Genomic DNA, 24,488 nt, shown 5'->3' on the forward strand with positions numbered 1-24,488 from the left:
ATTCCATAGTAGGTATAATGCCACCTGCCCTGAATGTCTACATCCTACTTCTTAGAACCCAAGACAGTAGATTAGGGACCTTGACATGGTTTGTCCAGTGGGCCCAATAGAACCACAGGGCTCTCTATAAATGCCAGTGAGGCAGGGGTGAAGAGACTGGAAGATGTTACACTGCTGACTTTGAAGACAGGAAGGGCCCACCAACCCTGGGATGTGGGTGACTTCTAGAAGCTGAAAAGAGGCAAACAGCTTCTCCCCTAGGATCTCTCTAAAGTGCTGTCCTTAGCCCTGTGCGGTGGTAATGCATGCACACTGCTCTAAGTCACCTGAAGTTTGAACGTGTGACAGCAGCAGGGGGAAATGAATATGCATCACTGGTGTAAACAGGGGCATGACCAGCTTGTGGACAGAAGCGTAGGAAAGCGGAAGAAATCCCCAGCGCTGGGGAGCCAGCTCGGTGGACAAAGTGCTTGCTGTGCCATTGTGAGGACTGAGTTTGAGCCCCCATTGCTGTGCCAGCGTGAGGACCAAGTTTGAGCCCCCATTGCTGTGCCAGCGTGAGGACCAAGTTTGAGCCCCCATTGCTGTGCCAGCGTGAGTACCGAGTTTGAGCCCCAGGCCCATGCAAAAAAGCCAAGCATGGTGCTAAGATATAAACCAATACTCGAGACAGGCAGATCCCTGGGGCTTGACAGCCAACCAGCAAAGCTTACGCAAGCTTCAGGATGGTAAGAACTTACCTCAGACAAACAAAAACTAAGGTGGATGGCACCTGAGGTTAACTTCCGGCCTTCACATGCATACGTGTCCACCACATGTATAAAATCCCCGAAGATTAACACAGAGCTACAGGGGATAGCCACATAGCATCATTTCAGAAGGCACTGCTCCCTCTACTGGCTGCTTCATGGCTCAGTATCCCAAATCAAATAGCACAGCCTGTCTCTGAATTCATCCATGAGTCTTTAAGTACATTGTTAAAATACACTGTCTCACACTCCTGCCCAATTCCAGACTTTTCACTTCCTCACCACAATAAGCTGCTGTGTGTTTCTCTCAAGTGGATCTGTGTTTTATCCTGTTTGTGCGTTACAGACACATAGACTGATAAAGGGGTGAGGAGCTTACCCACAGAGCCAAACGGCCTCACTTCTAATCTTGACTCCTGCCTACCCTTTGCTGAGTGACTTCCCCCAGTCTGTGCCTCTTGTGTGAAGTGGGGGCAGTAACAAGACCTCCTTTATAGATCTGAAACATGACGACCAAATTGCTTACAGTGACTTCACAAAAAGTGTCATGTCTGCATGGATGACGTGCACTTATTTCCAAGTTTGGGGTTGGGGTGCACCTGCAGATTCAAGGTTCAGTTCTACCAACTACAAAATGCCCTTCGCAGCCTAAACTGTCACAGTCCATTTAGGATAACCAACACATTTCCAAATTATTCCAGTATCTGTCGCATCTGGTTATGTCAAAGGCTGGACTGTCATGTTTGTCATTGTTCTTACCACCGTTAGTAGTTCCAGAGAACTTCATAGCTATGAGTTAGGGGAAGGGTGGGTGCAAACGGCGGGCCAGTGTAAAACTAAGGAGTTATTTGAAAGCAAAAGTTGATCTTGGAGCTGAGACACCAGATGCAAGGAATGCATGGAGAGTTGGAGCATCGAGTCCGAGAGTCACTCCTACTGGCCTGCAAGCCCATCTTCTCTGCCTGTGTCTCCTCTGTGAAGTCACAGCACAGCTCTTTCCACACTGAGAACCAGAAGCACTTCAGTAGCAACGCAGCTGAGTTGATGGAAAAGTTTAGGTCTTGAAGAGCAGAAAGGGAAACTGATTCATTTATTAGAATAAAAACATTTAACATACCTTGGATTCCTCCATCCTGATCCTCCCTTGCCTCGCTCCACCAGCATGCAGTCTGTGTTACACGGTGAAGGAAACCCTGTGTTCCCAGTGCCTGAGCACTGACACGCTTTGACATTAATTATCTGAAACTCTAGATCAGAAAAGAATCTGCCCCCCCCTTTTTAAAAATCTAAGTTGCTTATCAAAACATTACTCCATATGCTTTGCTGGTTTGAGATAGTTCTAAAATGTTACATGCTATCGCTTAACTGACCAGACAAAGACTCTATTGTAATGGAGCTGGAAGGTCCTGCTACTTTAGCTCATCAGGATGCCGTCCTGGAAGACCCTGGAACGACTTGTTCTCTCATAGACCTCCTCTTTCTGGACCGTGAACGGACAGCACGGCCTGCCCTGTACAGAGAACGGCTGACGGACACTGGCATCGTTTGGGTTGATGAGGGCCAGCCCTACACCAGCCCTGTCTCCATAAGGAGGGATGCATGCAGGGTGCCCCATGGTGACGTCTCCGAATGACGTCATTGCTTCATTCAGCCTTCCACTTCTGGATTTTTGCTCTTGTTATTTGTTTTTTTAAGGATGGACATGATTACCTTGAGTATGTAAGAAGAAAGTTTCACTTCACCATGCTAGTTATTACAGACAAGAACTGTAGAAGGCAAGCCAAGTTTAAATACTTTATATGGTACATGGGCACACACGGGTGTTTGTGTCTACATTGTATACAGCCAGCTATAATATGGAAGCCTGTCATTTACACCAATTTGTAAAAAGTTGTATGTTGATGATACCCGGGAAGGAATTTAGGTTTTTTTTTTCACTTTTACCAAATTCTTATGTAGATAACTGAAATCTCACAGCTACTATCTACTGACTTTATAGACACCTTTTATTGTTTTACTTTTGTAGTTTTTAAAGATTTATTCATGTATTTTAGGTCCACAAGTGTTCCGTCTTCACGAACACCAGAAGAGGGCGCCAGATCCCACTACAGATGGCTGTGAGCCACCAAGGGGTTGCTGGGAATTGGCCCTTTACCCAGTCCTGATTTTATAGGTTTTTATTTTTAAGCTCAAGGGCAATTTTATTAGGATGGAAAACCCAAAACCGCAGGCTAGGTAGGCTGTTGATCTCGGCAGCCGCCTGGAGGAGGAGCATGCAGAAGAACAAGGCTCTGTGAGAGCCACATTCATCCAGGACTGACAGCTGGCACCATGGCAGGGAGGGCAGTGGCTTCACAGAAAGAAGCAAGGAAGCCCAAACTTAGAAAAAGCACACTTAGGTTCTGACCAACATCTGAAAGAAAGAGGAGAAAGAAACATTTGCCTCTTTCTGAGTTAGTACTTAGAAAGGTGAGGAGACCTTAGTATCTAACTAAAAGGATCTTCATTCCAGCTGTCTTTTATTATTTTTTTACTTATTTTATTTGATTTTATTATTTATTTAGTTTTTCGAGACAGGGTTTCTCTGTGTAGCTTGGAGCCTCTGTCCTGGAACTCGGTCTGAAGACATGGCTGGCCTCAAACTCACAGAGATCTGCCTGCCTCTGCCACCCAAGGACTGGGATTAAAGATGTGTGCCACCACCACCCAGCTGCAGCTATCTCTGTATTATGGCTGAAGTGAACCTGTTGTCCTAGGGGTGATCCCTTGGCCAGGTGCTTGACCCAGCCCAGCTGGGATGTCAGGTCTCTACTCAGACCAGAGATACCATTCTCTTAAACAGAAGTTTACCCTCAAAGGGCCTTGATTGCTACTGTAATACTGCTCCCCCTGAAGCAGTAACCCTAAATCATTTATGAACTAGATTGGGGATCAGAGCCCCCACATACTTCTGCTATCTTTGGATCTAGTTGGACACCTTCACAAAGGAATGAGAGATAGATTCATTTTCAGGAATATTTATAAGCCCCTCCTTCCAGAGTTGCCTTGGCAGCAAGCTTCCTGGGAGAAGGCACATGGCACATAGCAGTCTGTGATTGTTGGCTAAGGCACCCTGGGAAGGCCACAGGCCACAGGCACCCTCACTCTGTGAGGGAGACTGAGCTCCAGACTGCCCGCTTCCCTCACAGTTTCCACATGGTCCCTTCTCCCCTCCATTGCCAGAGCAATGTTTTCAATTTCTTCCCCATGGGCCCTAGGCCAGACTAAGAATCAATTTCATTTGAAGATTTCTGAATAAAGCCTGATCTGGAAAGTTTCCCCAAAGTTAAAGATAATGGAGTCAGTGCAAGTGGCGGTGCGACTGTGCCTGGTCCCCACCAGCCTTGACTCTCCGCAGTCTGAGGCTGAGCTCCTGGTCATCTGAGGCTGAGCTCCATGAGGCGGTAGGAATGGCTTTTCCTATTCCCTGACAACAGTATCAGGAGAGACAGGAAAAAGAAGCGACCCTACCCTCTCTCAAGTTCTCAACCACAGAGGGTCCTCTACTGTGAGAGACTAGATTCTGTCACACCTAGGCTTGCCAACTGGCTGCTGTGGGAAGCCTTAAACCTTAGGATTGTTCTATTTAGAAAGAAGAGCAATCATAATAAATAGAGTGCTATAAAACTGAAGTCTCAAAGAATCGCTGCAGCTCAAGCATCCAGCAGGCACTGACCTCTCCAGCTTGTTCTCCTGCCTCTCAGACTAGAAGGCTCCTCTTCACTCTGCTGGAGACAGGCAGGACGGCACTTCCAAAGCAGAACCAGACCAGACCCTCCATCCCATTTAGTGACAAATTTTATTGATCTGGAAAATTAGACAAATGTAAAGTTATAATGCTGAGAATACACATTCCTTACTAACTTTGGAGAAAGAATTCCCAAGATGAAAACAGAGAGGTAGGCATGTTGGGGCACACCTGTAATTGTAGTACTCAAGATGGCTTTCAAGCCAGCCCAGGATCCCTAGTGAGACCCGACCTCAAAGAACCAACCAACTAACAAATTGATGAACAAGATAAAAAGAGCCAGGCCCGATGGTTCAGGCCTAAAACCCCAGGGACTTGGCAAACTAAGGCAGGACGGCAGGTTCGGAGCCTGTCTGGTGTACAGGGAAAGAAAGTTCACGGCAGCCTGCGTAAACTAGTATAATTGTTCTTCAAGATAAAAAGTGAATTGAAGGGTAGGATGGTAGAATACTTACCTATCACGTGTGAAACCCTAGGTTCAATTCCCAATACTGCCAAAGGAAAAATGAAAAGGCCAATGCCCAAAGAGGCCTCTCTTGTTTGTTTGTTTGTGTTTTTGTTTTTTGAGACAGGGTTTCTCTGTGTAGCTTTGGAGTCTGTCCTGGAACTTACTCTGTAGACCACACTGGCCTTGAACTCACAGAGATTCACCTGCCTCTGCCTGAGCCACCAGCACCCGGCTTGAGGACTCTTACGTGATACTAAATACTTAAATTAGGCATTGAGAGGCCACCAAACCCTGGGAGAAGAAGACCCAAGATACGCAGCAGGGAGACACTTAACATTCCCATATCTCTCTCTCTTTTAATCTCTAAGCAAACTCAAAATGTAAATATACAAAAGCTGTAGGCAGGAGTTTGAAGAGAAAGCCCTGTGGTCATTGTTTATTGCTTTATTAGGACTCAGGCAAATGCCACGCACTGCTTTTATAAGGCTCTGTGGAATCACATAAGGAGTGGTCAATAACCTCTGCCCGACACAACTTCCCAGCTGTAGTGGTAACCCAGCCTTTGTGTCTGAACGCCTTTCTCCTTCAAATGGCTCCAAATATTCAACTAAGAACTTAGACGTTATCAACAGGGACCAGGCTCTTCCGTTGGCCAACAGAGCCTCAAACTCCTTCTCCCCAGATCTACGACTGATGGCTTGACTGAACAGCTACCCCAAGCAGATTATAGTTACCACTTTCCATTCACACCAGACAGGAATCCTGCAGTATGGGGACTGGACACACAGTCGTATCCGTCTTCAGACAGTGACAACCTCCGCCCACAGAGTCTGCTTTGCTGCTGAGTTTCTGAAAGCCGGAGCTCAAGGGCTTTGTCTTAGTGACAGACAGGCACTCCACTGGTTTGAAGACATGAAGGCTGTCATCAAGGCTCCGGAGCGTGCTTCTGTGTCCATCCCGGACATAAAAGCGTCCCATGTTTCCAGTACCGCACTCAGCAGGACCGCAGTGGTTTGGCATAGATTGGTTCCAGCACATGTTGAGTAAGAACCAAGAAGAGGCCTCCGAGAAAGACAGCACTGAGGAAAGCCAGCAGGACATAGCGGCCAATGAAAAAGGCATCCACAATCTGGAGACAGAAGACATCAAAATGGAATCACCGCCACTCCAGCACCCTGCCTGTGCTCCCCTGAGACCTGATGGGATCACCCTGAGACCAGATGGGATCACCCTGAGACCTGATGGAATCACCCTGAGACCTGATGGAATCACCCTGAGACCTGATGGAATCACCCTGAGACCTGATGGGATCACCCTGAGACCAGATGGAATCACCCTGAGACCTGATGGAATCACCCTGAGACCTGATGGGATCACCCTGAGACCAGATGGAATCACCCTGAGACCTGATGGGATCACCCTGAGACCAGATGGAATCACCCTGAGACCTGATGGGATCACCCCCACTCCAGCACCCTGCCCGCACACTCCTGAGACCTGATGGATCACCCTGAGACCTGATGGAATCACCCCCACTCCAGCACGCTGCCTGTGCTCCCAAGACCTGATGGTTATGCCCACGGTTTCTTGGTAACTTCTAGTAGCATCCTGTCCTCTTTCCCTCTGCATATGAGCATAAAAAATTTCAGCTCCTTGAGTAGAAGATACAAGGTTTTTAAAGAAGAAGTGTGTGTGTGGGGGGGAAGCAACAATAACTAATAATAATAAGGCACAGGAAACAAATGGCTTAATTTAGACGAAAGGGTGGCTTTCAACACGAGGTGACTTCCATCAGAAGAGTTCTGAACCCTAATTGCAAGGGAGCGAGGAAAGTGGCCACTTATCTAAGATATTAAAACACTAAAAGGATACATAATTTGCCCCATACATACAGTTGGTTGCTTGGTAACCAGTCATATGTGAAGTCCTAATTCTACTGGTCTTTGTTGATAAAAGAATCTGTTTCTGGTCCTGGCTCTACCCAGTCGCCTGCTGTCCATTTCTAGAGAACAGAGCTCTATTCTTCACCCCAAAGCTAAGCGGTGATATTTAAATGGGTGGGGAAAGCAGGTATCATCATCCAAAGGAGTGCCTAACTTCACAGAAGCCATGAGAACTCACTTCCAGGAGAGGTTCCCAAATACCTGACAGTAACTGTCACAGCCTAAACAGCCAGGAACTCCTAACCCCTAAAACACACTGACTGCACGACAGTGGCATTAAGGTTGTCACCTTAAAGTAGGGAGATAAGCTTGGATTATCCAATCCAGGCAGGCCCAATGTAAACAGAGTCCTTAAAACCTGGACACACTTTGGAGATCTCCAAAGAGTTCCAGACCAGCCGAAGCTACGTAGTCTTGTCTCAAGAAACAAAACAAAATGAAAGAAGAGGCAGAAAACAGGTTCGGGGAAAGATATGTGGGACGGAGGCAGCCAGAGAGGTGACACTGGTGGCTGCTGGCTCTGAAGATGACTACAGACGGAGGCCATGGGCTGCAGCTTCTACAGCTGAAGAGGTCAGGAAATGGGCATTCCTCCAGAAACACTGGGAAGACGCATGGTCCTGCCCACCCTTGACTTTAACTCAGGGAGACTGAGGGTGCACTTCTAACCCACACAACTGTAGATAATACATTTATGCTGGGAACCATTCCATTGGCAGGCAGGCTCTTGTTACAGCAGCAACAGAGCGCTAATACAGTCTTGATGCACAAAGCTCCTGAACAATCCAAGCAGTGATACGAACGAGATCCAAAGACATCAAGAAGCACCCCAGCTGCTCCAGAGACTACCCCAACAGTCAACTTACAATCAAGGTCAGTTTGATAAAAACAGCTTTAACATAACTTTGACCTTGGCTCTGGTACTGAACAAGTCTCTGGCGGGCTACATGTTTGCTCGCTCGACTGTTTCACTTTTTAATTAGCCAATTAGCAGGCCTTGGGTGCAGAAGGCCCAGGCCATGTATTATTGATACAGTATTGAGCCAGGCTGCTGCAGGGGCCAGCGCTCAGAACCTGAAAATGAGAACTCCGATTCTGCAGGCCATGCTGACAAACATATTTTGCTCAGTCCCCATTGTCTCCTGAGTCCAAAACTCCTATGACAGAAGAGAGGGACTGATTTAGAAAGAGCGCTCGCTCGTGCCTGTGCTAGCGGTCACATTTGCAGTGATTACAAACATGGCAGCACACATCACTCTTTCCCCTGAAAACAAAGACACCGGGGTGGGCCTGACGTAGTGAGAGCCTGACACCCAGGGGAGCAACTCCTGGAATCTGTGTGGTAAGCACAATTTTCCTTAGAGTTTCCAGAACTAATTTTCCTCCTTTCACCATCATTAATTCTAGGGAGAACTGGAAGTATGTGTTCATTTTACATCAAAAATTATGCAATTTTGTGGACTGTATAAAATCGACAACCTGTCAGATCTAGAGAACGGTCTGATACTCTGTTGAGTTCTAACGAGGTTGAAGATGTTGAGAACAGAGTTCAGCTTAAGTCCTTGCTCTGCTTCTTCCTGGACAGTGTCAACTCGGGCAGGTCACCTGTACCTCTTCCCTAGAAAGGCAGCAGGACCTCCCTCATACCATTGGGAGTTGTGTGGTTTCAATGAGACAATGTAAACAAGGCATTTAGTTTGCATAGCTCTTGGCATACAGTAGCCCTTTAAGAAATGATGGCCACTATCATGTTTTTCTCCTTCAGAATTAAAATAGCTACCGAGAGGAAACAGAATGCCACAGGAAGACACAATGGGATAGAAAAGGCCAGTGCCCTTGGCAAGAGCCTATGGATTTGAGACCAGCCACACACGGCAGAACCGGAGCCCCAAATCAAAAACAAACTAGAAGAGGGGAGGTCTGGCAGAAATGGGACAATGAGAGAGGTGACACAAATCGATTTACAGAGGGAGGGGCCAGCTGATGTGGTCTAAGGAATAAGGATGACAGAATCATTGATACAGAACTCATCTGCAATGTCCCCTTCTGTTTCTTATGGAAAGGCTCCTCTTTCCCGCTCTTCGTGGTGGAAATGACTCTTGACACCACAAGTGGAAAAAGTCAGCCTCAGAGGATGGAAAATCATGTCACTCAGCACCCTGAGAACACTACTACAATTCTGACCTATGATCTAAGACTCTGAACCAAGGAATAGGGACACCACACTTAAGGCCTACGCCAGTTCCTAGTTCCTAACTCTTTTCTCTTTCTGTCTCCACAGTAAGGAGTGGCTTTCCACACTGCCATTCAACTCCATGCAAGCAGCTAACAACAGTACAATGGATAAATCATTGCCTGGTGGTGCTACAGGTGGGATTCCTAAGACCCTTTCCCAGGGTAAAGGGACAGAGACCTTGCAACACCCTGGGAACCCCATCATTGTTTGAACAGGTCTCAGGGCACGATGGGGAAAGCCGCGAATAGGGACAAAAGTGAACCACTAGCCTTACCTTCATTTCCACCTCTGGGGCTGGGAATTCATTGGCTCGAGGGAAAAGCAATAGAACTGCAGTAATGATCAGAGCACCCAGGAAGACGAAGACGATGGAGAACCTGGGGACAGAGACCTGAGTATCAAAAGCACTGACCACAGTCAACTTTTTATCACCTGGGCCTACACTGGCTCCTCCCTGGGGTCAACATGTTTCAGTCCCTTAAGGTCCACAAAGTCCTCCACCCCAAAGCCGTGCTTCCTAGATGGGTACCAGCTGGAAACATCCCTATTTGTTCCTGGTAATTCCAAATTCCTAACAATGGGAAGTCATAGTTTTCTGCACAGTGCGTGTGCTCACGAGTGCATGTGCTCACAAACGCGCCCCTCCCCATCCCCACACACTTTTGTTCTTTTCAGATCAGAACCCCCAGTAAACAGTGTAGCTCTCCATTTATTGCTGACATGACCCCCAGAGAGCGCATCTCTAGTGTCTCTGGGGTTAGATTATGGCCCGAACAGAGGTCCAGGCCAACTCTCTGTAACTTCTGTGTCCGTGGGCCCAGGCTGGAGCCTTAGGGACTGGACCAGGCACGTGTCATAAATCTGAACAATTAAACCAAACTTCCACCTACAACTCCCAAGGACCTCAACAGCAGCCAAAGCAGATTTTCCTGTCACCTCTGGTCTCCCTCCTCCCCTCCACAGTGAGAACTGAGACTCACTCCCATTCTCCTCCCACCTCCGCCTGAGCATAAATAACACAGTTAGCACTTATGATAAGAGGTTAAAATGCAACTCATTCAAACTGCCAGTAATTACAAAAATGATCTTCTGAATTCTAAATGTTTAATGAGCGTCAGCGATTTTCGCCTCTAATTGCTTTTACCTAGGACTCCAGGCTAGAAAGAATGCCTTACCTAGCTATCCCAGAGGCTCTGGATAACAGCACACACAGCAGCAGCACCAACACCCAGATCAGAGCAAGGAGGAACACGCCAGCACCCACTCCCAGCACCATGCCAGTCATCCTATGGGACAGAGAGCAGCATCAGCCTCTGGCTGGACCATCCCACCCCTCGTGTGTGCCTAGCGTTCGATGACACAGAAAGCCTAACTCTACGAGGAATCCTGATGACCAGTATGTCTGGAGGCTCATTCACGATGGGTCTTTAATTTTCAGGAATGTCCAGGCCCAGAGTCCCTTAATGAAAACCGGGAATGTGGAGCCCAGAGCTTTCTTTGTGCAGGAATAGGGGTGGGGGACCTGGAGGCTGGGATGAGGCTGCTGTCTGCTCTCGGGTTGTCACTTCAAATCTGGTCTCTTCTGCTCCACTTTGACTTCTACTCAAGCCCACATTAGAAATCTGAGCTCTCTCCATTCACAGATACTAACCAGGGGCTCTCAGAAGGCTGCAGAGCCAAGGTAGAAGCTGAAACTTCGGCTAAACCTGAGGAATGAACTTAGGCCCAGCAGACAATCACAAGGCAGAATTTTCCACTCTGTGTTGAGTTCTTATTCACAGAAGGAAGAAAACTCCCAGTCCCTGAAAGAAGATGTCACGTGTTGGGTCCCTTACGGTATGCTATGTGCTTTACCAGACCTGGCGTGTTCAGTCATGGCAATCAGAAACGTACTATCACATGTGAGCCATACAAGAGGCAAGTTAGTCTTGGTTTCCTAGTTGAGGCTCACAACAAGAGGGATTCGCTCTCAGTTCTCAAGACCATAGGGACAACAGAAGCGTCTGCAGGGTGACATCCCCCTACAGGATCTAAGCAAGATGATTTCTTGTTTCTGGTAGCTCCGAGATTTCCCTGGCTCGTGTCTCCTGTCTCCACATGACACTTCCCCTGTCTTCTTGTCTGCCTGTTATCACTAGACAAAGTCCTTAATCACACGTGCAAAGATCCGTGTGCCAAATAAAATCACATTTGCAGGCGCTGGAAGTTAGGTGTGGACATCTTTTGGTGGGCGCTATCACTGCACTAATGAGGGAACGCCATCTAGAGCACCTCCTTGGGTTTCCTCAGTATCAGAGACAAATCTTGAGAAAACAGAGTTTTCTTTACCTGGTGATTTAAACACAATGGAAATAGATTGGGGTGTTCCGTTGTAAGCTTACTGGAAACGAGGCTCTGAGCATGAACTGGAAAAAAGAAAAAGAAAAGAAAAGAAGTTTATTCAATCAACACTGTGCTGTGACCACTGTGGAAAACACTGTGCTCCTAGTTCGGATGACAAAGGGAAAAAAGATACAACGCCTAGCAGAAGCTGATGGTCTATTAGGGCACAATGTGATGCAAACGGCTATTCATGTTATATTCATGTTATAGTGCAGCAGAAGCAAAGTGTATCACGAGCTGGGATGGTGAGAAGATTAAGGGATAAGCCAGTGCTAGCACACTTGGGAAGAAATCAGTGGCAGAATGGTGGAGCAGAGGGAGGGCCTACTTGCCTCTGTCCTTTCTCGGTAAAGCCCTGTGAGTACCATATCAGTAACTGCGGAAGGGAAGTACTTCCCTGTCTCTGGGACTTGGTATTTGCTCTTTCCACAGGCAGGATTCAACCATCAGGCCCCAGCAAGGCACCTGCAATTTGATTACTTGAGTGACAGGGTTGGCCTCTCCACATTGTTGATATTGTAGCTTCATCAGAAGAACATCATCCTCAGAGAGCCCGTCCCTGACATCCCATCTACAGTAACTCTCAAAAGAGTCAGTCAGTCAGTCAGTCTCTCTCTCTCTCTGTCTCTCTTTTAGAGCATTCTCCACCAAGTATAGGTAATAACGCAGGCTTTCGCACGCCAGGCAAATACTCTACTGCTGAACTATCGCCTCAGCCTCCGCGGCTACCACTTCTATTAATTTGTTTACAAGTTCACTTTCTGTCTCTCTTATTAAGATAATAAACCACCTGAGGGCAGAAACTGTTTTTTTCCCCTCCCTGCTGTCCCCATTTTTCAGGATAAAGATTAAGTGCAACAAATATTTGCTGAGGAATAAGTGAATCCAGCTGGCCAGTCTGCAGAATTCATAAGGTCATAGCAAGGTGGAGAAAGATGATGGGAACCGCTGGTTAATACACTGCACTGGGCTGATGAGGGGAATGCCTCACAGAACGCTGGAAGTGATGGCGAACCTCAATATGTAAAATGGCAGCATCCTGAAGTGCTCTGAATTTAATGTACATCCAGAGCCAGATCGTCAGGCAGGGGCTGAGCTCAAAGTCCACAGTGGCCCGAGTGGAGATGGGGGCCTAGGAGGGCTCCTCCTGTGAGACCTCAGCCCATGGTGCACTGAACTAGAACCAAAGAGGACAATGCGTAAGGCCGGGTCCTCGAAGGGACAAGTCATGCTTGAATAGACTCTGAAAAATCTATTAAGAACTTAGTTGAAGCAAGCAGGCCAAATGACTCAGGTGATGGCAAAACAAACAAACAAACAAGCCAAAAATAAAAAAAAAACCCAAAAAACAAAAACCCACCTAGACAGAAATCCGAATCTTCACCCGGCATTACCGGCAAGCAGAGTGTCAGGTCCCACACTCACGCTGTATGGAATTCCTAATCGAGAGACTAACTACAATCAACTGCTATGGAACAACCTTTTTGTACACTGTGAAGCTGTGTCACTCTGACTGGTTTAATAAAAACCTGACTGGCCACTAGCTAGGCAGGATTTCCGGGCAGCGAGGACGCTGAGGAGGAGGAGGAGATTCCAGGAGACACAGAGCAAGCAGGATGGGCAGGATGGAGATGAGGTAAGAAAGTAAACTAATAGAAATGGGTTAATTTAAACTGTAAGAACCATTTAGAAGCAAGCCTAAGCTAAGGCTGACCTTTCAGAATTAAGTCTCCATGTTATTATTTTGTGCGCTGGCAACCCAAAGAAAAAACCCATCTCCAGTAAACTACAGAATAACTACAATAAAGACAGCAACTAAATAAATAACTACGAAAAATAACTAGCTACAATTAACTACAGAAACCACAATAAAAGTGAGAAACCTCCAGGATCCCCAACGGCCTAAACTGAAGCCGTCGTTGGGGACACCACTCAGCAGGCAGGCAAGGCTCCGTAGAGAGGAAACGCGAGGGAGCTGGGGAGGTGGCCAAGGTGACAAGGTGCCTGCCGCACAAGCACGTGGCCCCAAGTCCCAGTCGCCAGCACTCATGTAAAGGCACTGGTGTCCACCTGTGACCCCAGCACTGGGGTGTGGGCAAATGAGGGACGGCGGGCTCACCGGCGAGCCAGTCTAGCCAGCTGGGGGACTCCAGTTCGGTGAGAAACCCTGTTTGAAAGGCGAGGTGGAGAAGCAATCAAAGAAGACACCTGGCATTGGCCTCGGGCTCCCACCGCACACTTGCATATATACCTGCACACATACATGCATGCACCCCCACAAACAGGCCCCCAACCAGCACACAGACGTTTAAAGAAGAAATGAATATGAAGTAGGTTGAGAGGCAGGTCAACGGTAGAGCACGTGCCTATCACGAGTGAGGCCCTAGGTGCAACCCGCTGTACCTCACAGATTATAAAACTTTTATTTTATATTTACTTTGCAGCAATAATCATGGACTCATCGTAAATGTAAGCACCCCAGACCTGACTGTTGAAAGATCTCATTCTGGATTTAAAAAAATAAAAGTAGCTCTTTACAAAAGTGACAGAAAATCCCATGAGAGGATGAAACCTGAATGGGAAAAAAGACATACAAGGCAGACACCAGCAAAGCCAGTTCAGGGAAAGGAGGAAATGGGAGCAATGACAATGAACTCAGAGTTCTAGTCTTGCAGGAGGAGTTCTGGAGATCTGCTTCTCAGTAAACACCGAGCTCTACCCAACTGCACGCTTCAAATGCTTAGGGTGGGAAACTTCTTCGTGTGTGGTTTGCCACATGTGGGGAAAACAAAATGAAAAGTAAGCTAGTGGAGCAACATTAGTAACAAGAAAATATATGTAAAGATATGAAAATATAAAAAACAGTTTTGGAAGGAATAATTTAGCCAAAAAAGATGTAACCTGAAGGAAATATAGACCTAACGAAAAAGACTCCAAGGGTACAGGCAAACAGACAAAAGCACCATGATACTAACTAGCAAACTGAAATGAATGGATTCTGCTATGATTTCAGAAAGAGATCAGAGGAAAAAATGAGAACAAACTGTATACAGAGGATAGCTGAATGGCCAAGATATGTAAAGGTCCTTAGCCACCAGGAAAATGCAAATAGAACCAAACAAAATATCTCCATGTATCTAGCAGATAGCCAAAAAGTCACTGGCAATCTGTAAAGATGTGGAGCAATTATGGACACAATCAATCATACAAATGACAGTATAAAGCAATACAAATGAGTAAATTACAATTACATCCGGCGATGTAGGTGAACTTCACAAGCATTATGTGAGGGACAGAGTAAAAAGTTCCTGGTAGACTCCAATTATATGATATTCAAAAACAGGTCCGACTGCTCCAGCATATCTTGAATGACTGGATGGGGCACAGATGGTAAAACTGGTTTTTGACGTGGGCGATGGTTACCTGACTTTGTAACTTTGGTAATCAGTGTCTAGCCACAGATACTTGGGGCTCATGCCATTTTCTGTTGTTTTACACTTAGCTACAAAACCCTTTTGTGAGCCGGGCGATGGTGGCGCACGCCTTTAATCCCAGCACTCGGGAGGCAGAGGCAGGCGGATCTCTGTGAGTTCGAGACCAGCCTGGTCTACAGAGCGAGTTCCAGGACAGGCTCCAAAGCTACAGAGAAACCCTGTCTCGAAAAACCAAAAAAAAAACAAAAAAAAAAAACAAAACCCTTTTGTGAAACGATTCAACCGTCATTGGATGGTTAATGAAATCAAGACTGTTACCTTTTAAATTTTTGAGTGAAATATAGTATTTAAAAGGTATAGATTCTTTTTAAAATTAAAGAAATGGCATAGATTCTTTATGACACATGAATCTGCACAGATACACATGACGCACTACAGACAGCAGAACATTATGCCTGGGAATTTCATGTTCTTTGGAGGGGGCCGTGGGGATGAGGGGCTGATGTGAAACAGACTGGTCCTGAGCTAGCTCTTTGAAGCTGAGTGATAGTTGAGTAGATGTTGGCTTCATTATTTTCTAAACATTTGAATGGAGTTCAAACTTGCAGAGTAAAAATATGTATGCATATGCATACACGTATAAGTATGATTTAATACAACAAATATTTGCGAAATTTTTCATAGCTAAAATTATGCAATTTCATGAAGAGGCCTTTTAAAAGTACCTGGACAGTGGGATAAAGCAGGCTGTGCAGAGAAGTAACTCATACTTTTAGATGAGTTGGCTTAATTAAAAAAAAAAATCTCAATTTTTCTTTAACATAAAAATTCAGTGCAATTCTAACCAAAATCCAAAAATACCTTTTTAAGGAACTGGAAAATGAATCCTAAATTCACACAGGAGAGTAAAGAGCCGAGAATAGCCAACACCACTCTGAGAACTAGGAATGGCGACGTGCCTTTCTTGTCACCAACTGCCGCAGACACATGATGAAACAAGGTAATTCAAACAGTGGGACAAAGACACATGGACCACTAGCAAGAAACCGGAAGCCCAGACTCAGAGCTGTGCACTCACGAGAACTTCATACTCCCGAGGAAGAAGATGGCTTTGTGGCCCGGTGCGTGAAGGGTTTCACGGTGGTGGTAACACAAACGATTACCAAACCAGAGGACAATCAAACGCGACCTCTACTCCGCAGCATGGACAGAAGTCAATTTCGAGTGGAAGTAATTCATAATGAAACAGCATATGCTTAAATATATGAATGTTCAGGCTGGCTCCACGAGAATACATAATGAAGTACAGTAGCCAGATGCTTGCACCTAAACTTAGAATCACCGCGAGCGTGAAAGCGCCACAGGCAGACGATGCAGGTGTGTTGTGCTGGCAACTCAAATACCACGAGCTGTGCTGCCCTTCAGTTACACGAGCTTTCTAGACTGAGGAACAAGTCTTGTTCAAGTTCCAAACCACAGATCAGTATAATTCTCCCTTGATTTACATTCCTGGAAATTACACTTTATTAAACTGTGCCAAAAATTACATTATGTTAACACACACACAAAATGGAGTTAGGTTCTAGGCCCAGATAATTATGAAATGAGAACACTGGAAGGTTGCACACGATGCAATTCTTTGTCTGAGGACTGTTCTAACATCACACACCTAACATTCTCAGCTCTCTGGAGTATTCCAACCACAATAATAGCTAAATATGGCCTCACAAATCCTCAAATGTCCCCGAGGGGCATGCATCTCCTTTGAAAAGTTCACACAAAATTCTAGAAACTCTCATATAAGCAGACACAAATGAGGACATTCACTGTAATTTCAATAGGAAAATGGGAGGGGAAAAGCTACACACCTGACAGGTGGATTTACTATAGTCTCACAATGAACACTTAAATGAATGGACTTGCTCTACATACACTGACATGAATCCATCTCTAACAAAAGCAAGTGGCAACCCAGGAACAGTGGCAACCACTGTAACACCAGCACTTGGGGAAACTGAGGCAGGAAGCGCTCTAGTTCCAGGCCAGGGAGGCCTATCTAAAACAAACACAGACACAAATGCACACGCACAAATATGTAAGAATATAAATAATTGTTCTTTCTTTTCCCTCTCCCGAAAACAGTGCACAGAATGCTCCAGCATCTGAAATACTGTCGTAGGCTTTCCTACAATACAGCCCTAACAAAACCAGGCTGTTTGGAGCCCCTGGCAACAGTTCACCTCTGTACCAAGAAGGCTGGGAAAGCCCTAAATCCGAATGTGGTCTGAGGTTCCTGCTGTAAGACCTTAAGTCCGCATGAGATCGTCTGAGACAAAGAAGTATGCCCGCAGGTTCCACGTCTGCTAAGTGTGTCCGTGACATGATCAAATGTGCTTCCTTATTGAGAAGCAGGAAATCGGGAAAGTGTCGAAAGCCTAAGCACAGAGTCGGAAAGTGAAATAAATGTGGAGCTTTTTTAAGTAATAAAAATCAAAGCTCTGGGGGAAAAGTAAATAAATACATGGAAGCTGTAAACTGAAATCCAAAGCGTACGGTTTATATTTTAGACTTAAAAGAATAATCTCCAGCCAGGCTTGGTAGCGCACGCCTTAAATCCCAGCACTTGGGAGGCAGAGGCACATGTATTAAGAGTATAACAGTATGGGTACTGCATAGGGAGACAGTTCGATTAGTAAAGCACTTGCCCTGGAAGCGGGAGGACTTGAGTTAGATCACGGAACCCATGTGAAAAATGCATCTAATTCCAGTGCTGGAAAGGCAGAGACGGGAGGCTCCCCGAGTCTGGCCGAGTTAAACACTCGGTCAATAAAAATCATGGTCTCAAATGACAGAGCTCTTGAGGACAACTCCTGCTTCCACATGCACACACATGTAAGTGCACCAACCCGGAAGACATGCTAAAACACAACAACAAAGAGAGGTGAGCACAAACTATACACAACAATCCTGGCGACTCTGGGAGGGAGGAGGAAAGCAGGATGGACCAGCGAAGAATGGAAGGGATTTTTAACTATCTGTGATGCTTTGTTTCTTTAAAATAAAAACCATAAGCAGAATGCGAGAATGCTAATATTTACTAATCTGGCTGGTAGGCACAACATTTTTATTATATTATATTATATTACCCAAATCAGAGATTTCAACAGCCCCTAATTTTAAAACACTTGGGAGACCTTTTTTTAGGTTTTTTTTTTTAAAAATTTAATGTGCATTGATGTTTTTTCTGAATATATGTCTCTGTAAAGATTTAGATTCCCTGGAACTGGAGTTACAGACTCCAGTGAGCTGCCATGTGGGCGCTGGGAATAGGACCCAGGTCTTCTGGAAGACCAGTCAGTGCTTTCAATCACTGAGTTATCTCTCCAGTCCTAAGAAATTAAGCAAAGACTTCTTAGTTTTTAAAAAGTAACTGATAACTTGGTCTATTGGCTTCAGGTCAATAATCCGAGTTATGTGGTTGGCTGAAGAAGAATTACTTTCCAGCTCAAGGCCCACGTGGGCAACGTGGTAGGGCTGTTTGAAAATAAAGTTATCAAAAAAGGAAAAAAAGGGGGGGGGCGGATAAGGGGAGGAACAGTGACAGAGTTGACAGAGCTCTTGCTTAGAACCAGTTCCCCTTATCAGGGTGTGCATGATTTCGGGACAGAGACTGGTGAGTGATCAGTTCGGATACTACTGAAATCCTTCAGATAAGAAAACTTGTCTCGCCAGGTGGCGGTGGCTCACACCTTTCATCACAGCACTGAGAGGCAGAGGCAGGCACATCTTTGTGAGTTTGGAAGCCAGCCTGGTCTACACAGTGAGTTCCAGGACAGCCAGGGCTACACAGAGAAAGCCTGTCTTGAAAAGCCAAAACCAAAACGGAACACACAAAGAACACTTGTCTTAGCTGTGGAAATGGAAAGGGGCCAAAAGGAACATCAGAAGTGACCAGTGTGACTGGCTGAGCTGGTGAGACCGCCTTGAAGGAAATGTCTAGTTAGGATTAGCTGCTCTGCTCTGGACACCATACAATAACCTGAAGACGCGAGAAAACTTATCACCTAGAGGCTGGTAACACCAGAAACATTGATCTTCTATCCACGCTGATCTGACATCGAGTTACACAGATGGTGTGGGAACAAACAGCTTCAGACCCTTCTAAAATGAAGGTCATTATTTCATAACCAAATTAAATTTTGGGGGTTCTTTTAAAGTTTTTTTTTATTGATGTGGTGTGTGGGGGGGTGGGGGTGATATTTGTGCAGGTGTGAACCCAGGGTCTCATGCATTCTTGTGTGTGTGACGTCTGTGCAGGTGTCTATTGAGGTCAAAGGAGGGCATGAAATTCCCTGAAACTGGAGTTACAGGAGGTTTTAAGCCCGGGAACTGGACTCAGCTCTCTGGAAGAGCAGCTGATCCTCTCTCAGCTCCAGTGTCCTTCTGGTCCCCCTGCATCCATCTCCCCAATGCTAAGATTAGAGGTGTATGAACTACACCCTGTTCATGGGGTGCTGGGGACAGAACCCAGGGCCTCGTGAATCCCCAAGCCTTTTCTGTTCGTGAGATTTGATCAAAACAAAAATGTTTATTTACTTAAGATTCAGAATATTATTCAGATTTTCTTGGAGAGCTGATGGCTTAGCCAACACAGTTTTAATAGTGAATCCATTTGAATCAGGTAGCTTAGAGCAGGAAAAGTTACCTATGTACATTTAAATGCCTTGACTAGCAGTGGCAAGAACAAGTCAAGGCCAGGGATTCTGTTGTTTTTCTCCCTATGATGGAGGCTGTGAGGTTTATTGCTGTCAAGTTTCTTCAGACCCTGCCTATATGTGTCCTGCATTCTTCCTTCATCCAAGGTTGGGTCTCCCTGCCCTTTCACCAGTTGTCAGGGAAAACTGAAAGTCCTGCATCCAGAGCTTGTAAGATGGGAACTACAGCGCTCCCCACCAGGCTGAGAATCTTAAGGGAGAAACCTAGGTCTGTCACAGGACAATTTCCTGTCCGCGGAGAGTCCCAGGACGGAAGGATGGCTTAAGGCTTCTGGTGGATACCTTAACCCATACCCCAATTTTCAGAACCAAGTCCTTGAAAACAACAGGTTACTGGACAGGATTACCCTTCTGGAGAAATCCTTTGCGATTTTCCTTGATTTTCTGTTTGTTTTGTTTTTATTGCTGTTGTTTTAAGATAGGGTTTCCTTATGTAACAGCCCTGTTTGTCCTGGAACTCAATTTGTAGAGTTGACTGGCCTCGAACTCACAGAGATCCGCCCACTCCAGCCTTCTGAGTGCTGAGACTGAAGCTGTGTGCAGCTACACCTGGCTTCCCTTTTAGTTTTCTTTGTTGTTTATTCCAAACCTTCAAAAGTAGTCAGAATGGCCAGGTGTAGTGGCACACACCTCTCATCCAAGCATTCAAAAGGTTGGGGCAGGAGGATCACAAGTTTGAGGCCAGCCTGGGATGTACACCAAGATCATCTCAAAAAAACCAACAAACCAAAGAGACTGAGCGTTGACACTTTTTCTACTTTAAAAACTTCGTTCTCGTTTGGGCTTTAAAACATTAGGTTAATGCCTCCATTTTTGTGCCTCAAGTCACAAGCAAATCTGGGGAAAACCAACTGCCAGGCCGCCTAAAGACCACCAACATGACACCTGGCTGTAGAAAGAGGGTATTCCACTATCCCTAGGGGATCCTGCCCCTTTTCCAGGGCAGTCCGCTGGTCGCACTACACAGCAGCTCCCCGCAGCGGAGCTGGGAACCCTGGGATCCAAGCAGCAATCCCAGGCAGCCTCCAGGGTAGCCTGCGGGGGTCCGCGCACCTCCCGCCCTCGCCTTCCCGGCCTCCGTGGCCGAGCATTTGGTCCTCACCAGGCCTTCACGTTCCTTACCCGGGATCACATCTTGCACTCCATTCGGCTTACCGGGGCTTTGGTCTACTTTGGACGAATCACAAGTAGGGTTTCATTTAGAAGATTTACGATAGACCAATCAAACTCGCTCTTTCAGCACTTAGCTTCCTCCTCGTTAGCCCTCGTTTGCGGTGGCTCCGGGCAACGCAAAGCGTGGTGGGTGGTGAACACGTCGGTCTCCTTTCCGCCCTCCGATTGGGCTGTCATGCACTGTCCTCAGTTTCGATTGGATAGCAATGTTTGTCAATCACGTTTCCTTAACCACTAAACCCTCGGACAACAACCGGAGGACCTTTTTTTTTTTTTTTTTTTTTTTTTTTTTTTTTTTTTTTTTTTTAAGCTTCTCGCTGTTCGTGTTTAGATTGCCCCGGCCCCGCGGTGGAGGAGCCCCGTCAATGCTCCTGGAGGTGCGGAGAGCTGTTCTGCTGTCTAGACACCAGCTACTGTCCCTCCGTCTGTTGAAAAGCCAGTCCCCAATCTGTGGGAGGGGCCCAGGATTGCTAACATCTCTCCTGAATTGAGTCCAGATCACTAGCTGAAATAACATCATGTTCTGTGTCATTACCTGGCCTTGTTTTTTTGGTCGTTGTTCTTCCCTTAGCTTTTGACACGTACCAAACTAAGGATCAGTGAAACCAAGAGACAGACTGGGGAAGAGGTCCGAGGTCAAATAAACCCTTTTCATTATTGCCATGCCATCCACGCAGCTGGTCCACACTTAGAGAGGAGTGTCTTCCCTAACTGCCACCCAGAATTTGTCAAAATTTTGTACCCAGGCTATATAGTTTCTTTGATCAAAAGATCAGGTCAGTGAAAGGAAACGGCAGAGTTTGCATCCTCCACTGTGGGAGCAGGAAGGAAAAACAGACAATAACCAAAAGCAATACCAGATTTGGGAGATGTGGCCCTTGAACCTATGTCCTTAGACAAAATATGGAAACACTGAGAAGCCAGCTGTTCTGTCTAAATCTGATTTAGTGCACGCGATCCTCCAGTCTCACTATATATATAGCTCCAGCTGTCCTGGAAGGAAGGAACCTCTCAAATGTGTAAATTCATTTGTTCTGCTATCGATAGAGTTTGAGGCCAGCTTGGTCTACAGAGCAAGTTCAAGACCAAAAGTACTACACGGAGAAGAAATCTTGTCTCAAAATAAACAGTAAAACAACAAACAACAAAACAAAATCCAAAACCAAACCTTTTTCCTTTTGATACCAAATTAAAAGAAAATTCCTTGAAATTTTTGTAGATATTTTCTCAAAAGAAAAACCCTCTGTCACAGGGAATTCAAGTTTCTATGACCGTAAGTGAAGTGTGATTGCCACATAGTGTGTTTGTTTGTTTTTATGTTGGCTGTACCTAGTTTCCCTGCAATAACAACAGCTAGGTTGTAACACAGACCATGGGGTCATAGCTTAAAATACCCTGGAAACTTGGGGGAAAAGTTGATTGTTTTACCTTAAATGTCTCCAGTAAGGCCATCTGGTATACCTATAGTATAAATGCTGAGGAAGCTGAGGCAGAAGGATCTCAAGTTTCAGAGCAGCCTGAGTTACCCGGCAAGTGTGAGGCCAGTCAGGACCTTATCTGAGACTATCTCAATAAAGCAGCACAAAATGATGCTGATAACGAATCAGGTCCAACTGGCTACTGGAGCTGAGCAGACTTTAGAAGTCATGCATTATTATCTCAGATTGGCAGAGATTGTTACTTCTTTTCTAAAATCACATGTTCAATGGACAGAGAAAGTTCTAGAAGCCTGTTCATCGGTACAGCATTTCTCCCAACTACATCGTTTCCTTTCTCAGGCAGAGTTTACCTCACTTAGGCTGATGCCGGTGTTAGTCAGCTTTCTGTAAGCTGGCAGCGTAGAAAAATTCATCAGAACTTCTATAATTTTTATCCCATGTCTCGTTCAAAACTTCTACTGTGCAGCATTATCAATATGTTAGACATTTAGACTTTATTTCAGAGATTTTGAATTGCATTCTCTTTTCCATCCCCCCCCCCACACACACACTTTTCAAAAAGCAACGGCCGGTCACTGTCCTAGTCAGCTTTCCAAGGCTGAGACAAAAGAGTGAGACAGTGGTCCCTTGGTCTTGGAAGCCCGTGGCAACACTTCACGGTGGGATCATATGATAGAGCATAGCTGCTCACTGTGCCATTGCCAGGAAACAGAGAAAGAAGGAGGAGCTGGGCCCCACAGCCTCTTCAAGGGCACACCCCTTCCTCACAGTGACCTAACTTCCTTCTCATCAGTACTGTATCCTCAAGGTTCTACAACCTCCCCCAAGCCCCATGAGTTGAGGGCCATATGAGCCTTTAAGGGACAGAGCAGCCATCATGAGAGATTTTATCCTCACTTCTTTCCTCCTAAAATCATTTCATTCCTTTCTCTTTCAACCAAGGAACTTACAGGTGCAGGACTTCTTTTCCAGCTAAAGATGGTTAAGGGAGGTAAGGATGATTGGAAGAACTTAAAACATGTGGTTTTAACCCTGGAGTACGTAGGTAGCTGTGTGTATGGAAGGCGGAAGGGAGGTCCACAAATCTGCTGGACTTGTATGGCTTAGGCAGATGTGGAATAGCTGTAGCTTTTGTCTAATTTGAAAGGAAGTCCATGACCCCAAGCATATTTGAAATTATAGATGCTTCTGGGGAGAGACTATTCGGATGTATAACAGTGGAGACTGACCCAGATCCCCCAATCTGTCAGGCCTTGCTGGCTTTAAGTGACGGCTCTGTGCCTGCTCACACCAGCCCGTTCAAGTTTTACCCTCTCTGCCACTCAGAGGCGATAAAAATTCATCAGACTTACAGAATGGTTGAACTCAGATGGTGATAAAATCCCAGTATAATTCTCTCCAAAGAATGTTCTGATTAATAGAAACTGCAGAGGAACTAATTTTATGAAAATAGCAAATGGGATTGTTTCAGTCGAAGCGAGCTGAGAGAGTTGGTGCTGACGCCAAGCAGGAAGATACAAACAGCCCCATTGTGTGGCGCTGACAGCTCCAATCCTCCGCTTATTTATTAAATGTCTTTCCGCTGTAAATTATTAAGCTTGGATTTGGGGAGATGTGGGAGCTGACAGAATAAGACAATAGAGCAGAAAGCAGACCTGGATCCCTTCCTTCAGTCTTCTTGCAAGCATTGTGTTCTGTGAAAAGCCTTGCCCCCCTCCTCGCCCACCCACCAGGGTTGGAGAGGGAGGATGATTCTCTCTTCCGAGAGCTCAGACACGGGTGAGACAAGCAACTTGCTTTTGATTTAGGAATTATTTCTAGTCCTTACAAATCGGAACGGTTCTCAGAGAAAATTCAACCTGTTGGCTTAACAACTGGGTGGCAGATATTTTGTCTCTTCTCTAAAGTGTTGTTCTTACCCAGACAAAGAAGAGCTTGGCCAGCCTTAACAAAAGGAAACACCACACTAAATATTTTAGGACACAGAGCAGCCGTATATAGTTCACGTGCCTTAGCTGGTAGTTGGGAAGGCCTTTTTCATATTAGAAGGGAGCGCCAAGGTTTATTTTTTAAAGCCAAAGAGTAGGACAAGGAAAGGAAGTTGAATTCTGACTGTGTTTGT

General features: G+C 45.8%; 1 protein-coding gene across 4 annotated transcripts; it reads right to left on the reverse strand.

The window, feature by feature from the left end:
* Positions 1 to 5,392: 5,392 nt before the first annotated feature.
* Tmem218 (transmembrane protein 218) lies at positions 5,393 to 21,156 on the reverse strand. 4 transcript variants are annotated; one of them, XM_075966363.1, is made up of 6 exons: positions 20,877 to 21,156; positions 11,878 to 12,010; positions 11,492 to 11,568; positions 10,339 to 10,449; positions 9,438 to 9,540; positions 5,393 to 6,113 (listed from the first exon to the last, which is right to left on the reverse strand). In XM_075966363.1, exons 4-6 carry the CDS (start codon positions 10,446 to 10,448, stop codon positions 5,979 to 5,981), a joined length of 348 nt encoding a protein of 115 aa, XP_075822478.1. In that variant the 5' UTR covers position 10,449; positions 11,492 to 11,568; positions 11,878 to 12,010; positions 20,877 to 21,156; the 3' UTR covers positions 5,393 to 5,978. The 4 variants fall into 4 exon arrangements, with proteins under 4 accessions (XP_075822478.1, XP_075822477.1, XP_075822479.1 ...); XM_075966362.1 differs by lacking the exon at positions 11,878 to 12,010; XM_075966364.1 differs by lacking the exon at positions 11,878 to 12,010 and having other exon boundaries at positions 20,857 to 21,156.
* Between the last annotated feature and the right edge of the window lie 3,332 nt (positions 21,157 to 24,488).

The sequence above is a fragment of the Microtus pennsylvanicus genome, chromosome 3, assembly GCF_037038515.1.
Source record: "Microtus pennsylvanicus isolate mMicPen1 chromosome 3, mMicPen1.hap1, whole genome shotgun sequence".
NCBI classification, from domain to species: Eukaryota; Metazoa; Chordata; class Mammalia; order Rodentia; family Cricetidae; genus Microtus; species Microtus pennsylvanicus.

Bases quoted from the DNA above. Each gene is read 5' to 3' on its own strand.
- Tmem218 (XM_075966362.1), bottom strand. From the start codon at position 10,448: ATGACTGGCATGGTGCTGGGAGTGGGTGCTGGCGTGTTCCTCCTTGCT. The intron at 9,541-10,338 runs GTAAGGCATTCT...CTCTGTCCCCAG, and splicing joins AGAGCCTCTGGGATAGCTAG to GTTCTCCATCGTCTTCGTCT. The intron at 6,114-9,437 runs GTAAGGCTAGTG...TTCTGTCTCCAG, and splicing joins CCCCAGAGGTGGAAATGAAG to ATTGTGGATGCCTTTTTCAT.